The following is a 14,627-nucleotide window of genomic DNA, read 5'->3' as shown; positions in this document are numbered from 1 at the left end:
ACGTTATTCTGTTTTCTTGGTTATGATTATTTCATGTTGAAAAATTGAAAAAGGCTGTGCTTTTAATAAATAATGTTATAATGAGGACATAATATTTTATTAGAGCACTCTGAATTTAGTTATCGGACTAATAAAATAATTTTGTGGGCCGGGTATTATATATAAACTTGCAATCTCAAACAGAGCTGAGGACCTTACCGGGTTTCATAAAAAGTGGAATTATTTTATTTAAAATAGTTTATACGATAGGTTAGGCTGAATCGGTTCGTTATTAAATTCGAGTTTGAACAACATTAGATGATCGCTCCATTGTTAATTAGGATTTGATTTATAATAATTTTGTTTTTTTCTGAAACTATTATCATTTTGTTATTTTAATTTTAAATTAGACCAAATTTATAAAACATAAAATTTTCATTATTTATTAGACTCAATTTGAACTCGAGTCGTTATAAAAAAAACTTGAACTCGAGTCAAAAGGTGAAATGGAGTCTGACTCTAATCGTTTGCAATCAACTAAAATTTTATTTAATTGTTAGACTCAATAAACAAAAGTGATTTTTGACATTTATATAACATTACAATACATATATAATACGAAAATCCAAAAAAAACACATGCAAATGCTATTCAATTCATTAATGCTTATGCATAATGACTTGGTTGTAATAGCCTTACAAATCACTCCAAACCTTTATATTGGTGTTTGTAACTTGTAAGTCACTTCATCACATGACAGAACATGCATTAGGATTTTCGTCGCTAAAAGCAGCTCCAGTTTGGTGCCCAAAAATGGATCCCGCAGAGGAATGGGAGGTGGAATAATGATTATACTGAGAATGAGTCCCATGTCCACTAATGCTATAGCCATGCTTGTAGTAGTTATACGAGGATGACGCCACGGGTTGCTGCGTTACATAGGGCGCAACACCTCCATGATTCATGTGCTGACCTCCACTGAGGTTGTAGTTGCTGTTTCGGAGCTCCGGGTTGTAGGGCAACTGCCATATCTCCGCCCTCCGTCCGGTTTTCCTCACCGTCTTGAGAATTTTCTTCTGCTCCGTCCAACCTGTTACCGTCACTTTTTGCATTTCCATATCTATATCTACACTGTCCACTCCTGTACATGATTTAGGAAATTAAAATGTAAAAGATATTAAGATATGCCATATAATTATCCTGCCAAATCAATTTTCGATATTGAAGTTTTAGGAGAACCGGTAACGTAGCTTTAAATAGGAAGGTACCTTTGAGATTTGTGAGAGCTTTCCTGACTTTGTCCTCGCATCCGGGGCAATCAATGTGTACGTGCATTTCTGTGGTCTAAACAACAAAGAAAAATATGTATCTAGTTATATATGCATGGAAATGTGGCAGCTTAAGAAGTTGATGCTGATATATGTATAGATAAATAAATATAGCTTACCGTCATGATCTTTGATATATGGAATGTTAGCTTGGTGTTGCAGCTATGAGATGAAGTTGAAGCAATTTAAGCAAGTGATATATATGTATGAGTTCTGGTTAGCATTCGTATGTGAAATGATGAAACAGATCGATGTTTGTATATATAGGCAAGCTAGTAAGATTGGTTAACAAGTCTTTTTTAATTTTGCATTAATATGGAGTAAGAATTGTATAAACTGCAAACTGTATTACAATTATTATATGATTGCCTCACCGACTCTCTAATTTCTTGTCTCCTCAAGAATGCTTTGGATGGGCATCCACAATTGTTTAAGGGGCAACACCTGGAATTAACCCCGTCCAGTGGCCCACAAGTTTAACAATAACTTTGGCAAAGAATTTATTAGGCTTAAGTAGGGGTGAGAAAAAACCGATTTAAAACCGAAACCGAACCGAAACCGAGAAAAACCGGGAAAAACCGATCCGAATGTAACCGAGCCGAAACTGAAACCGAAAAATTTAAAACTGATCCGATTTAAATGGTTTGGTTCCGGTTATACCTCCAAACCGAACCGATAAAAACCGAACCGAACCGGTTATTAAAATAATAATTAAATAATATATATTATATATAATATATATTATATTTAAAAATCAATAAATCTATTCAAAATACTCTGTTTTGTAGATACAAGTTGACTTGGATGATAAAGAAGTTAAAGCTTCTGATATTAACTAACTTCAGCCTTCAGATAGCATTTTAGGCATTTTGGTCTTATTTGCTTATCTGTGTAATTTTTGAGCAAATCATTAGTAGAGTTTCTGCATTCATGTGATATCAGGTGGCCAAATACAGAGTATCATTTTCATGCCTATGTTTGCTGGGACTTAGTTATTGAGTTTACATGTAAGAAAGGCAGAAGATCTGCTCTGTAGTTTATATGTTATTGCTGGGTCTTTTTTGTAGTTTTGGCTTCCGCTATGAATTTTACTGTTGGATTATTATTATCTTTAGATTGCTTGCAACAATTTGGGTCATTTGCATATTATTTTTCAATTTTGTAGTTGTCGGTTTTATAACCGAAACCGAGCCGATTATAACCGAACCGGCTTTTTTAAACCGCAACCGAAACCGAATCCGAACTGGCGGTTGCGGTTTTCGATTTTAAAAACCGGGGATATATGGTTTTATCCCGAAACCGAGCCAAACCGGCCATGCTCTCCCTTAGGCTTAAGCATGAAACACAGCTATCGATAGTTATTGGTTTACGAAGGTCGGGCCCAGGGCCGTGCCTGAGATTTTAGGTGCCCAGTGCAAAACTAAAAATGTGTGCTCCAACAACAAAATAATAATAATAATATAAAATAATATAAAATAATCATTGTTTTTTATTATTTTGGTATAATTATAAAAAATAAAAAAATGGAAAAACAAGTACAAAAATAGTAAGATATAATAATTATAAAAAATATAATCATACAAAAACTAATTTAAATGTAAAATTTATTAAATTTTGATGTAAAACTTTAACTAATTGATTAATTAATTCTAGTTTAACTTTTTCATTGAATATATAAACATTCAATAAAAACCTAATTTAAAATAAATTAGATATCCAAAAATTAAATTATTAAAAATAATATAATGTACAAGTTGTCTAAATGAAAACTAGTGTTGACCATTGTATTTAATTATTAAAATTAGTAGTCTAAATTACTAATCAAATAGATTAATATTTTTATTACATATTTTTTTATTAATTTTATTTAAAAAAATTATAAATTACTTTTTCATTAAGATTAATATAACATTTTTTAATTTTGCTAAGATAATATTTTTTTAAAACAATACATGCATAACCACTCAAAATTATGGGCCCTCTCAAAATTATGGGTCATGTTCCGTCGAACACCTCGCACACCCTCAGGCCGTGCCTGGTCGGGCCGGATTTGTTTATAAGAGCTTTTTTCTATCTATTTAATAAAAGAATTCGATTTTAAATATAAAAACTTATTCGATTAGTAAATGAACTCAGGCCAGATTTTTTTTAAAAATTTATTTGGCTCGTTTAGCTCGGACTCGGTTTAAATTCGACTGAGGTGAGCACTTTTCAAAGAAGCGGATAAATTCACAACACGGACTTGTAAATGAATGTCAAGTAGTAAAATTCACAATTTTGAATGTTTCTAATTCAACGGCGAAACGAAGGGCTAACAGCGTCAGTTTGTCTGGATTTCAACGACTCAAGCACAGGCTCATTTAGTATGCTCGCGTTCTTTGTCTGAGTTTGAGATTTGCGAGAATGAATTCCACGTGAAGTAAGTTTGAGGGTGTGGACACACCTGCGTGAATTCTGTTCTGTTATTGCTAAACTAGCTGTATCGAACTTTGAGATTTGCGAGAATGAGTTCCTCGTTAAGTGAGTTTGAGGGTGTGAATACACTTATGTAAATTCAGATATGTCATTGCTAGACCAACTGTTTCGTCTTTCATTTCTGGTCACATCCCTTTCTTATTATTACTGTAATACCAGCTTGATTCTTTGGGTTTTCAAAAGCTACTGCTACAATTTTAAATTCTGAAATATTTTAAATAACTTAACTTTTTTTAAATAAAATATATTCATCAAAAACCTAACAGGAAAATTGAAATGGCACCGAAAGAAAAGAAGAACAACGGCATATTATATATGTGAGCTGAGTCTCAGTTTATGATTATTGATAAATAGTACTGCCTGAAATTTAATCTGTTTTTTGACGAATAGCAAGCAATACTCGACCATCTACATGGAAGGCATATTGAGAAACTTTCTAAAATACATTATTACAACATTAACTATAAATTACTGCTACATCAACTCTTAGTTGCCGAAAGAGATTATAAAAGCTGCAGGGGACAAGGCAAAGTTAGTTTTAGTTTTTAACTTTTTATGCATAGGGCAAACCTCCCTAAACTTGTACAACCAGACTGTTGGCTTTAATCTGCGGATCAATCTTTACTTCTATCAAGATGTTACCCGCAACCCCATTTGACGTGCAGAAAGTCGGTTCTCAAAAATTAGAAAATGAAGAAAGTACACAACAGAATAAACGGTTACAAGTCCATGCCATGAAAAATAATACTCAAATATTCTAATTACCGATTTTGACGGATCTCGTTTTTGTTTAACGCGTGCATTTCAAACTCATTTGTTGTCTAATGGATTCGAGTCCACTCAAGCTCTTCCATGTGAGCTTGTTAGGCTGTTCAAGCCATGTAGCAGTAGATGTCAACGCCTATCTGTATATCAACATTCATATTGGTTGTTACTCAATTAACATCCGAGACACGCTTACTTGTTTTTGTGTTTATCATTATAAGTTTATATATATTCATATATACAATAATTCTCACTGTCACAAGTCAGCAGAACCACAAAACTAAAACTATAATTAGCAATATAGAAAATTATACCCGCAACAAATCGATAAATTTCAGAAGCCATATTATATAACTCAGACAAGTTCAGAAGCCATATTATAACTCCAATAAGTTCATAATTACCAAGTTATGATATCAGACGGTACAACCCGTTAATTAACCGGTATTTTGCATCCCAGCAGCAATACCCTTCATGGTTAAGATAAGGGTGTCTTCCAGTCCAGGGGCGTACTCGCTCATTGGATTGAGCTTCAAAAGCTCTGCAGCTGGCTTTTTGCTTGATTCTGTGATTTCCCTCGAAAGATGTGGCTTCACCTTCACATCATAACTGGGGTCACGGATCCGTTTCAATGTGTAGGCTTGGAGAACATTCAGGGTTGTGATATATGAATCACGAAGACGGAGTCTCTGCTTTAAATATGGATCTCCTTCCAACAGATCTTTGTGCCCTGCAATCTAAGAGACAGCAAACCCCGGAAAAGAAGAGAAAATTTGCTATCAGTTTCGCAGAAACAACAATTAATCCATTTAAACCAAAAGGCACAACTATGAATTAGGAAAGTAGAGGCATAGACTTCACCAGATTTCAATCGATGTTGAATATGTACACTCAACTACCTACCATTTCTGGCTTAAAACTGGACTTACATTTTCTATATCGATCCATGTTTCATAATAAACATTGTCTAGATTCATTAGACGGCTGTCCTATTAATGTCATACTGGTCGCCTCTAAATGAGTTAATCAATCAGTACACACTAGCTCGTGATTCTAAGAAGAAAAAGTAATATACTGTACCAGTATATTATAAGATGTGTTCATCTATTTAGCAAAAAAAAAAAAGATGTGTTCATCTAGTCGTTTACCTGGAGGAGAAAGCTTTTAGATTCTTCGAAAATTGCTCTTAGTCGCTCCCCAAAAGGCCACAACTCTTCTGAAACTAGGAGCTTATCATACAATGCTGCAATGCCCGGGTCACCCTTTGCAAATACCATCTCCACCAAATCAATTGTGACCCGGAAGAAAGGCCATTCATTGTACATCTCCTTGAGCATTTGAAGATTTCGTATATCCTTCTCAATAATATGCTTAAATGCAGCTCCAAAGCCAAGCCAAACCGGAAGATGAAACCTTGTCTGTGTCCAAGCAAAGATCCATGGGATTGCTCGAAGAGATTCTATTCCGCCACTTGGCTTTCTCTTAGCTGGACGACTACCAATATTCATACGGCCATACTCCAGCTCCGGCGTTGCCTGTTTATTATAAGGCAGAACTTCTAATTAGTGCTCTTATATGCGTTTTTGATATTTTTTTTAAAAAAATTATGTATAATTAGCTTTAGGCACTACTGATATTATGTAAGAGCACATAAAAATTGAACATATCAACATTAATTTCACTGGTAAAGTAATGCTAAATGGAAAAAGAACAAAACTTATTATGTTAATCCAGTTTGAATCTGAGAGAGTTTGTGTGTGTAATAATCATACTAATATAAGACTGCTGACTGGAAATATTTCATAAAAGTTTTGTTTGACTACCAACACATAGCAAGAGTGCTCAATTGTAGCTAAAATTTAAGATATACATGGTAAGAGAACTTACAAGGCGGAAGTACTCCACAAATCGGGGCTCCTGAAAAACAATGGATCGATACTCCTTTGTAGCAATGACTGCCATCTCATCGAGGAGTGCACGCCATTCTGGCTTGGGTGATATAGGAGGATGCATTCCATGCTCCAGTGTAGCAGCAGTGAATCTTTGGAGTGTCCTAAAGCACAAGTGCTCCTCACCAAAAGATTGTTCAATAACTTCACCTTGGACAGTTACACGTAGCGATCCATGAACTGTATCTGGTGGCTGAGATAGAATAGCAAGATGTGTGGGACCTCCCCCTCGTCCGACTGTGCCTCCACGACCATGAAACATTGTTAGCTTTACTCCAAATTGCTTTGCTACCTGTATAAGCTCTTCCTGAGCTTTATATAGTTGCCAAGCTGCAGAGAGGCGGCCAGCATCCTTGCCTGAATCTGAGTACCCAATCATGACTTCTTGCTTCCCATTAATCCTGTCTTTGTACCAATCAATTGAGAATAATCGTGTCATAGCTGCAGGTGCAGCCTCAAGGTCAGCTAGTTTTTCAAACAAAGGCACAACTCTTAGTGGAGTCTTAACATGGCATTCCCTTTGTAGAAGCTCTACAGCAAGCACATCAGATGGAGCAGTTGCCATTGAAATAATATAGGCACCGAAGCTGTCTGATGGGAGTTCAGAGATGACATGGAAGGTGTCTAACACATCAGCAATTTCTTCTGTTTTCGGAAGATCATGACCAAACAGAGGGCGTTTTCCGCTGAGTTCAGATAAAAGCCACTCCTGCCTGCCTTCCTCCGACCACTCCCGGTAGGATCCGATTTCCAGGTGCTTTGTAATAGCATCCATCACATCCGTGTGCCTGTCGGATTCTTGCCGAATATCAAGCCTTACAAGAGAGAGACCAAAGGTAGAAACTTGCCGCAAGAAATCAAGAAGGCTTCCATCAGCAATTGGCCGATCACCACACGAACAGAGTGATCTGTAACAAAGCTCTAGAGGCTCTAGAAACTACAAGATAAGAAAAAAGAAGATATTAAGTAAACATACTGATAATATTATATTTATAGATTTACAGAAGAGAATCCAAATTTATTTATTTATTTATTTGCTAAATCAATTATTATCAACTTTTAACGCCAAAACATACAGTAAGAGTTAACTGAACTGGGGCAAAATTATAATGATCTAATAATTAGCATGTTATATAAAGTTTGAAGAATACAGACCTGCTCAACATTTGTGAAAGTTGCTTCTTCAGGAATATCAGAGACCCCATTTGATAAGATTTGACGAGAACGTTCGCGGGTATGATACAGTTTATCCCTCACATCAGAAAGAATAACACGATAAGGTTCATTTGGAGGGATTTGTTTCCAGAACTCTGAAAAATGATGAAAATAAACCTCAGAAATTGTAGACTAATGTATTGCCATTTTGATTGTGTGGACAATTCTATTTGCAGCATGCAAAACCTTTTATAATTCAGGCTCCAAAAAATATCAGTTTGCAACCATAAAGCATACAACAAATATTAAAACCACCAAGGACATACCAATATAGTGTTTAGCATCTCTCTTAGAAGATCTATGAAGTTCATCAGCACGAGCACAAAGTTCATCACTGCACCTCCACATTGATAACTGTGAACAATAGATAGGAAATGGAAAAAAATAATGGACATCAGTATCCACTCAGGATTCCTCACCTCAAATAATCAATTACTACCATAACAATATAAAGACTCCTTACCTCAAACATAAGATCCTCTATCTGGGAAAAGTACATATTGGCAGCCATCATTCTAGCCAATAAACAAACATCCCTTGTGACCTCAGGAGTCACTCTAGGATTTCCTGCAATACATATCAAATGGACATTAAGACTGAAATTGCAGTCAAGATAACACGAAGATAAAACTTTTCATTGAAACTGTTGTCTTAAAAGGTCCAGCTTAACGGCCTGTTCCAGAAAAGAGTACCTTACAAGGGCTACCTTATCAAGGATCAGTTTAATGAGGATTTCAAACAGGTAATAGTTTTCGAAAAGTTAATTTTTGCAGGCTTTGTGCTTAAATATTATTTAGCATATTTAGCGAGGCACAAAAACAAGACCCAATTATTTAGCATATCATTCATGGTGGAATTGTTTTAGAGAAGGGTATACCATCACGATCACCACCCATCCAAGAAGAAAACTGAATAAGGGGTGCATTATAAGGAACTCGTTCATTGATCCCGATATTCTTCAAGGCGGTGTCAACACGACGCAAGAATTTAGGGACTCCCTTCCAAATGGTCTCTTGAAAGTAGCTCATTCCTGCTCTCATCTCATCTTGTGGAGTTGGTGCAGTTCTCCTAATTTCATCAGTGCGAAATGCAGCTTGTATCTATTTGCAACAAAAGAAATACATAGCTAACTCGAGGATATCATAAATACACATATATAAATTAAGAACTTATAAGGTGTGACAACATGAGGATGGAGTGGGGTTTTCTCATATGATTATCAGATTATGTTGTATAACATGCAGAACACAAACAATCTACCAGAGGATATACATCAGATATTAAAGTTCTTGTACTCTCCCTTTTTACCAAGTAAATCATCAGCAGTCCAAAAATGAAAACTCTGTATTACATACCTCTCTCTGGAGGGCCTCATCCAACTCCTGCTTATCATCAGGAGTGATGTCTTTAGCATACAACTGAGCCAAACAATCACGAATCCTGTAAATTATCAAGCAAATAGTTATAATTCCAATATTAACACATAATAATCCACAAGCAATTTCCCAGATGAGACTGCAGAAAACAGACCTAGCATGCTTCTGAAGCAACGATCTGCGAACTGACTGTGTAGGATGAGCTGTAAGGACCAAGTCCACAGTCTGGTTCTTCAAAGATTCAAAAACTTCTTCAGGGGTCTTCTTCAACTCACCCACAAGCCTCTTAAATGTCTCTTCAATATCTGATTCAGTTGTTGCAGAGGCTTCATCTGCCAAATCACCCTTCTTCAGTTTAATCCTCCGTCTGTAAGCTATCTGAACCTCTTCAGCCAAATTGGCCAAATTAAGCATGTGAGAGAAGCACTTGGCAACTACAATAGAATCCCCAGCATCCAAGCTTGTCAGCATTCTCCCAAGCTCCTCCAACTTCTGAGGGTCAGTGCTCCCTTCATATTCAGCCGAGAGCTCATAACAGTCTTGCACCTATTCCGCGCGAAGCCAAAGATAGATAAGTATAATAGCTTACACAGCTACAATTAGACTCAACAGAAACCCCACTAATTGAAAGTTATCAAGCACAGCAATGCAATTACAGAACAAACATCAGGAACTATCGCTATCCACATATAATAATACTGGATAATTAAACATATGTAACATGAAGATATAAAAATAATAATTAAACAATAATTTACAGTAAAAAAGAAAAATAGATTAAAAAGATGAGGGTTGATACCGTTTCGCGAATGTCCTCGCCATGCAGATCCTGAAGAATATCGAGAAATCGATCGAGCAACAACGCATCGTACTCCACCAATTTGTCATCTTCTGACACCTTTCTGGGTGCCAAAAGCCTCAATTGCGCATCAATCGATGCCATCTTCTCCAAATTCCTACTTGCCATCTCTCTCGATCACTCTCTATCTCTCTCGATTACTCTCTCTCTAGCGAATTTATGTGATATCCGTAATCGCAATCACGGGCCTGAAATACAGATTATGAGCAATAATAGAGAAATTAATAAATGAGAAAGCAGTGTAATTCTCGTGAAGGGGAGAAAAGCGAAACAACAAGTGAAGAGTGGAGTGAATATATCAACTACCAAAGGAGCAGCTCTTCTGCTTTCCACGAGAAACAAACCAGGCCTATATTTTATAGGCCTCCGCAACAACTCCGGCTCTTTTTCCAGATATTTCTACTTCTTTTTCTTTTATTTCTTTTATTATTATGGTTATTATCATCAATAAATAAATATGCGGGTACAAAAGAATAATGTACTGTTATAGATTTATTATTTTATCATTATTGAAATATAAAAAAAAAGGTTTGATCGAGATAAGCGTACCTTTCCGCTAACTGTACCATCATGCGCCGTGGACCGTACTGTGTATATCTTTCAGCCATATTTTATTGGGTTAGTCATTAGTGAGAATATTGTTGTTTAAAATGATCAATTAAAATAACATAATGTTAATTACATTGAATCTGTTCAATGACATTATATATACTAGCTTATAGCCCGTGCAAGGCACAGGAGCTTTTTAATTATATATAAATTTCTTAAATATATTTTAAATGGTGTGAAGAAATTTAATTTATAAATAATAAATTAAAATTTTCAATAAAATAAAATTCGAAATTATAATTTGTTTGTAAGTTAGAACTGTGGTAAATACATCATCACAGCCATTAATGGCTTCAAATAAACTATTGTAATGAAGCCATTCCTTTTCTCGTATGTACCCTGCCAAAGTATTAAATTCTTTCTATCAAATTTTAATATATTTTGAGTGGAATAACTCTTATTAGATTATATTAGGGTTGGTTTAGCTGGTTAAAGGGAGGACATGTATCCTTTTGGTCACAGGTTCGACTCCCAAAGGGTGGATTAACGCTATTGCGTGATCCGAAGGTAGCGGTTGCGGGTTCTTAGGTTAAAAAAAATAAAAAAATATATATAATGTGATTTAAATATTTTTCAAAAAATTTATATGGTTCTAAATTAAAATTGATAAACATAATTTGTTTTTGAATTAGGAAAAGGAATCATAAACATGCAATAAGAAGGTAGAATCCATTTTGGATTAAGAAAAAAAAATTGTATTTGCTAATCACATAAATCCGGCTTATTAATTTTAAAATATATTATAAAAAAATTGTGACGGTGAGATTTATATGATTCTACGAATAAAACTGGTAGGAAATATTTATTTGGGATTAAAAAAATCATATACACGTGAAAGACAGAATTTGTTTTGGATTCTGTAAAGGAATTATAAATATGCAAGGTGATATCAGTTGCCTTGTAGAACAGAAGTTAATTTTCCAATCTAACGGTGCTTATTTGTTCAATATAAGATCCAACGGATGATAAGCTTTTGGACCAGAGGACCATACGACCAAATTATCTCCCTTACGCTTATTATATATAAGTATATAATGATTAATTAATTTTTAAAAATATAAATAATTTATATTTAAATTATATTCAATAAAAGTTATAGATTTATATGATAATTATAATGAATTGATTATAGTGTTCGACAAATACATGAGATATGAGATTGATGACAGTTCTTAATGACGAAAGTGAGTTGAATATCATCATAAATCTCTTTTAAATGGTATGACTTTAATTGATGATAATTTTGCATCATTTATATATGATCGTAATTGTGACATATATTTTGACTTTTAAAAGGTAATTAAGTGCTGTTATATTGATTATATTTTTTATATTATTTTGTGAATTAACTGGTTGTACGAGGTCAACATTTAAACTAAATATTAGAGTTCCATTCATAGTTGAAGTAGTGTTTTGATTATTTTTTAATAATAAAAGTATAAATGAAAAACGAAGTTACTTTTCATTTATTTTTTTTCAAAAAATTATAAACGCAAGCGAAGTTTCGTTTTGTAATGATATTGAGGGCCATATTTCTCGTGATATTGAGGTCTTTTCATCTTTTGAAAGTGACATACGTAGCACATAACCTTAGAAAAATTGTTTTCAGTTTTTGTGAGTATCAAAACTTATCAAAAATAATAATTTTTTAATGTAAAACTAAAATATGTCAAAACTAAAATATGTCACACTTATTTTACCAACATTTTCTTAACAAACCAATAATTTAAACCGTACTCATAAACAAACTAATATTTGTTTTGAGAAATAATTTACTTAATAGGTATATACTAGAAAAAGAAAGAAAACAAAAAATTGAAACAATACTAATCACACAATAAAATCCGTTGGTGATCACAGAACAAGAGGATGAACAAAAAATGGCTTTACAGATTATGAAGAGGCATCCATAACTTTCTAATTTCCTCAAGAGCCAAATATATGAAGATTTTGTAAAAATTTGGCTAGATCAATAGAAACAATAAATGCTGATACACTGCCCTAGTGCCCTGGGAATAAAAGGCAAGGTACTTTAATTAGGATATTCTCCAGTTGCAACTGATTAATAGTCTGGGCCAGGTCTGACATGTGAAGAAGCCCAACTTAGCAGGGTAAAAAACTTTCAATTACAAAGTTGGGCCGTGAGATAAACTACAAAACCAATAAACACTAGTGTCCTGTGTCCTCTCTGCATGCCGGAAAGATACTGAACCATAATTCTTTATTCGCCTGACTGACAAAAATGATTTTTGTTGACTGATTAACTTCTATTTGCTCAATTGTTCTGGTATTCCAACTTTAAATATATGGATACAGTTTTGATTTTGAATTTTGTTTCAAGTTTAGTTTTTGTTTGCCTTTGGCTTCAACGTTATTTTTATTTTGATTTTAGTTTAATTCTTAGTGGGTGTTTGGCGGGGCTTTTAAGCCCCGCTTCTGGACTTTTAAGTTAGAAGCACTTATTCGTACCGTTTGTGTAAAAAGTGGAGAAGCACTTATAAAAAGCTACGATTCCTAGCTTTTGTTTCACGACTTCTACTTTTTTCCCAAACACTTTTATCACTTATAAGCCTTAACTAACTTCTAACTTCTACTTCACTTTTTTATTTTAAGCAAGAAGCACTTATTTTAAGCTCACCCAAACGGCCCCTTAGAGCATCTCTAAAAAACTCTCCATTTTGGTTCTTAACTTGAAATTTGAGGAGGATGAGAAAAAATATTGCTCCAACATACTCTTAGTGGCTCTTTAAATCACTAAGAGGCTCTTGTTTCTCTCTTCTCTCTCCTCAAAGTTAAGAGCTGCTCTTAACTTAGAGCAACTCCAAGGGGCTCTCTAAACAAGCTCCTAAGTCTAAAATTTAGGAGCAAATCAAAATTTAGTGCTCCAATGGGCTCCTAGATGCTCCTTAAAAATTTGGGAGCCTACTCTCTCTCCTTTCTTTTAAAGAGCACCTAGTGGCTCCTAACTCAATATTATATTATTTTCTCTTCAATCTTCTCTCTCTTTTAGTTAACTTTTTCCTCTCATTTATATAAAATAAATATAAAATGTGAATAAGGAGCCAAATATATAGAGTAGCATTGGAGTTCTCACGTTTTCCGGTATATTAACTTACTAGGAGCCACAATTTATATTATTGTTTAGAGAATGATTTAGGAGTACCGTTGGAGATGCTCTTATTTCTATCAATAAAATATTCCTTCCCTCCAATTGATTCCCACTTTTGAATTTGGATCTTTGTTATATTTGAGCCCAATTTGAATAAAATATGATATAGAGAATAAAATAGAGAGCATTGTTGCAGTTCATGCTCTTAAATTTGTACTAAATTGCTAAGAGTCACATTTTTTATATTATACTACCTCCGTCCCTTTTTACTTGTCACTTTGACTTTTTGGTAACTTAAGTTGGGTTAAAAACATAATTCCGCTTATTAATTATTTTTAAAATTTTCTTCTTATGAATAAAAATATATTCTATAAATTTTAATTCAGAAAAAGAAAATTTTAAAAATAATAAATAGAAGTATGTTTTTAATTATTTTAAGTTACGTGCAAAAATTCAAAGTGACAAATAAAAAGAGACTAAAGTAGTATTTAGAAGTCAATTAGGAAGCTCTTGGATATATGTTCTTAGCGATTTGTCCTTATATAGACCTCATCATTGACGAATTTTTAATCATTTGGTACATTAACTATACTCCCTCCGTCCCAATCAATTCTATACAGTTTCTTCTTTGGGATGTCCCATCATTTCTATACATTCTCAAAATAGCAACTTTTTATAATATAAAACACTACTACACCCACTACATTCTCCCACTATCTCCATTTTATAATAATAAAAATACTATTACACCCACTAACTTCCTCCACTATCTCAAATCTATTATTAAAAAATATATGCGTCCCACCACTTTACCCACTTTCCATTTAACTTTACTCATTTCATACCCTTTTTCTTGGTCTCCGTGTCCAATCCCAGTGTATATAACTCACTGGGACGGAGGGAGTACCTTCCTTTTCATCGATGTTAAATTCAGGTGTTTTTACCATCTGTCTCTGTACTGAT

The 14,627-nt window shown here is 34.1% G+C and overlaps 2 protein-coding genes across 3 annotated transcripts; both read right to left on the bottom strand.

Moving 5' to 3' along the window:
- Positions 1–540: 540 nt before the first annotated feature.
- On the bottom strand, positions 541–1,558 carry LOC108226998 (heavy metal-associated isoprenylated plant protein 28). Its single transcript, XM_017401993.2, has 3 exons — positions 1,427–1,558; positions 1,248–1,323; positions 541–1,120 (listed from the first exon to the last, which is right to left on the bottom strand). Exons 1-3 carry the CDS (start codon positions 1,430–1,432, stop codon positions 729–731), a joined length of 474 nt encoding a protein of 157 aa, XP_017257482.1. The 5' UTR covers positions 1,433–1,558; the 3' UTR covers positions 541–728.
- A 3,290-nt stretch (positions 1,559–4,848) lies between these two features.
- LOC108227406 (phosphoenolpyruvate carboxylase 2) lies at positions 4,849–10,411 on the bottom strand. Of its 2 annotated transcripts, XM_017402529.2 has the most exons (11): positions 10,253–10,411; positions 9,887–10,134; positions 9,242–9,633; positions 9,067–9,151; positions 8,589–8,811; positions 8,175–8,278; positions 7,978–8,065; positions 7,652–7,806; positions 6,435–7,433; positions 5,696–6,082; positions 4,849–5,284 (listed from the first exon to the last, which is right to left on the bottom strand). In XM_017402529.2, the coding sequence occupies exons 2-11, from the start codon at positions 10,052–10,054 to the stop codon at positions 4,985–4,987; spliced, it is 2,901 nt and encodes a 966-aa protein (XP_017258018.1). In that variant the 5' UTR covers positions 10,055–10,134; positions 10,253–10,411; the 3' UTR covers positions 4,849–4,984. The 2 variants fall into 2 exon arrangements, with proteins under 2 accessions (XP_017258018.1, XP_063936433.1); XM_064080363.1 differs by having other exon boundaries at positions 9,887–10,315.
- Positions 10,412–14,627: the final 4,216 nt, after the last annotated feature.

This window comes from Daucus carota, chromosome 6 (assembly GCF_001625215.2).
Source record: "Daucus carota subsp. sativus chromosome 6, DH1 v3.0, whole genome shotgun sequence".
NCBI classification, from domain to species: Eukaryota; Viridiplantae; Streptophyta; class Magnoliopsida; order Apiales; family Apiaceae; genus Daucus; species Daucus carota.
Note: the sequence above shows the minus strand (reverse complement) of the source record. Positions and strands in the feature narration are given on the sequence as shown.

What these genes read in the sequence shown, in the direction of transcription:
- LOC108227406 (XM_017402529.2), bottom strand. Translation starts at nt 10,054, where the DNA reads ATGGCAAGTAGGAATTTGGAGAAGATGGCATCGATTGATGCGCAATTG. An exon ending in CTTTCACAAATGTTGAGCAG is followed by an intron (nt 7,434 to 7,651) that starts GTCTGTATTCTT and finishes CTTATCTTGTAG; the next exon opens with TTTCTAGAGCCTCTAGAGCT. An exon ending in TTGTGGAGTACTTCCGCCTT is followed by an intron (nt 6,083 to 6,434) that starts GTAAGTTCTCTT and finishes TATAATAAACAG; the next exon opens with GCAACGCCGGAGCTGGAGTA.
- LOC108226998 (XM_017401993.2), bottom strand. An exon ending in AGCTCTCACAAATCTCAAAG is followed by an intron (nt 1,121 to 1,247) that starts GTACCTTCCTAT and finishes AATCATGTACAG; the next exon opens with GAGTGGACAGTGTAGATATA.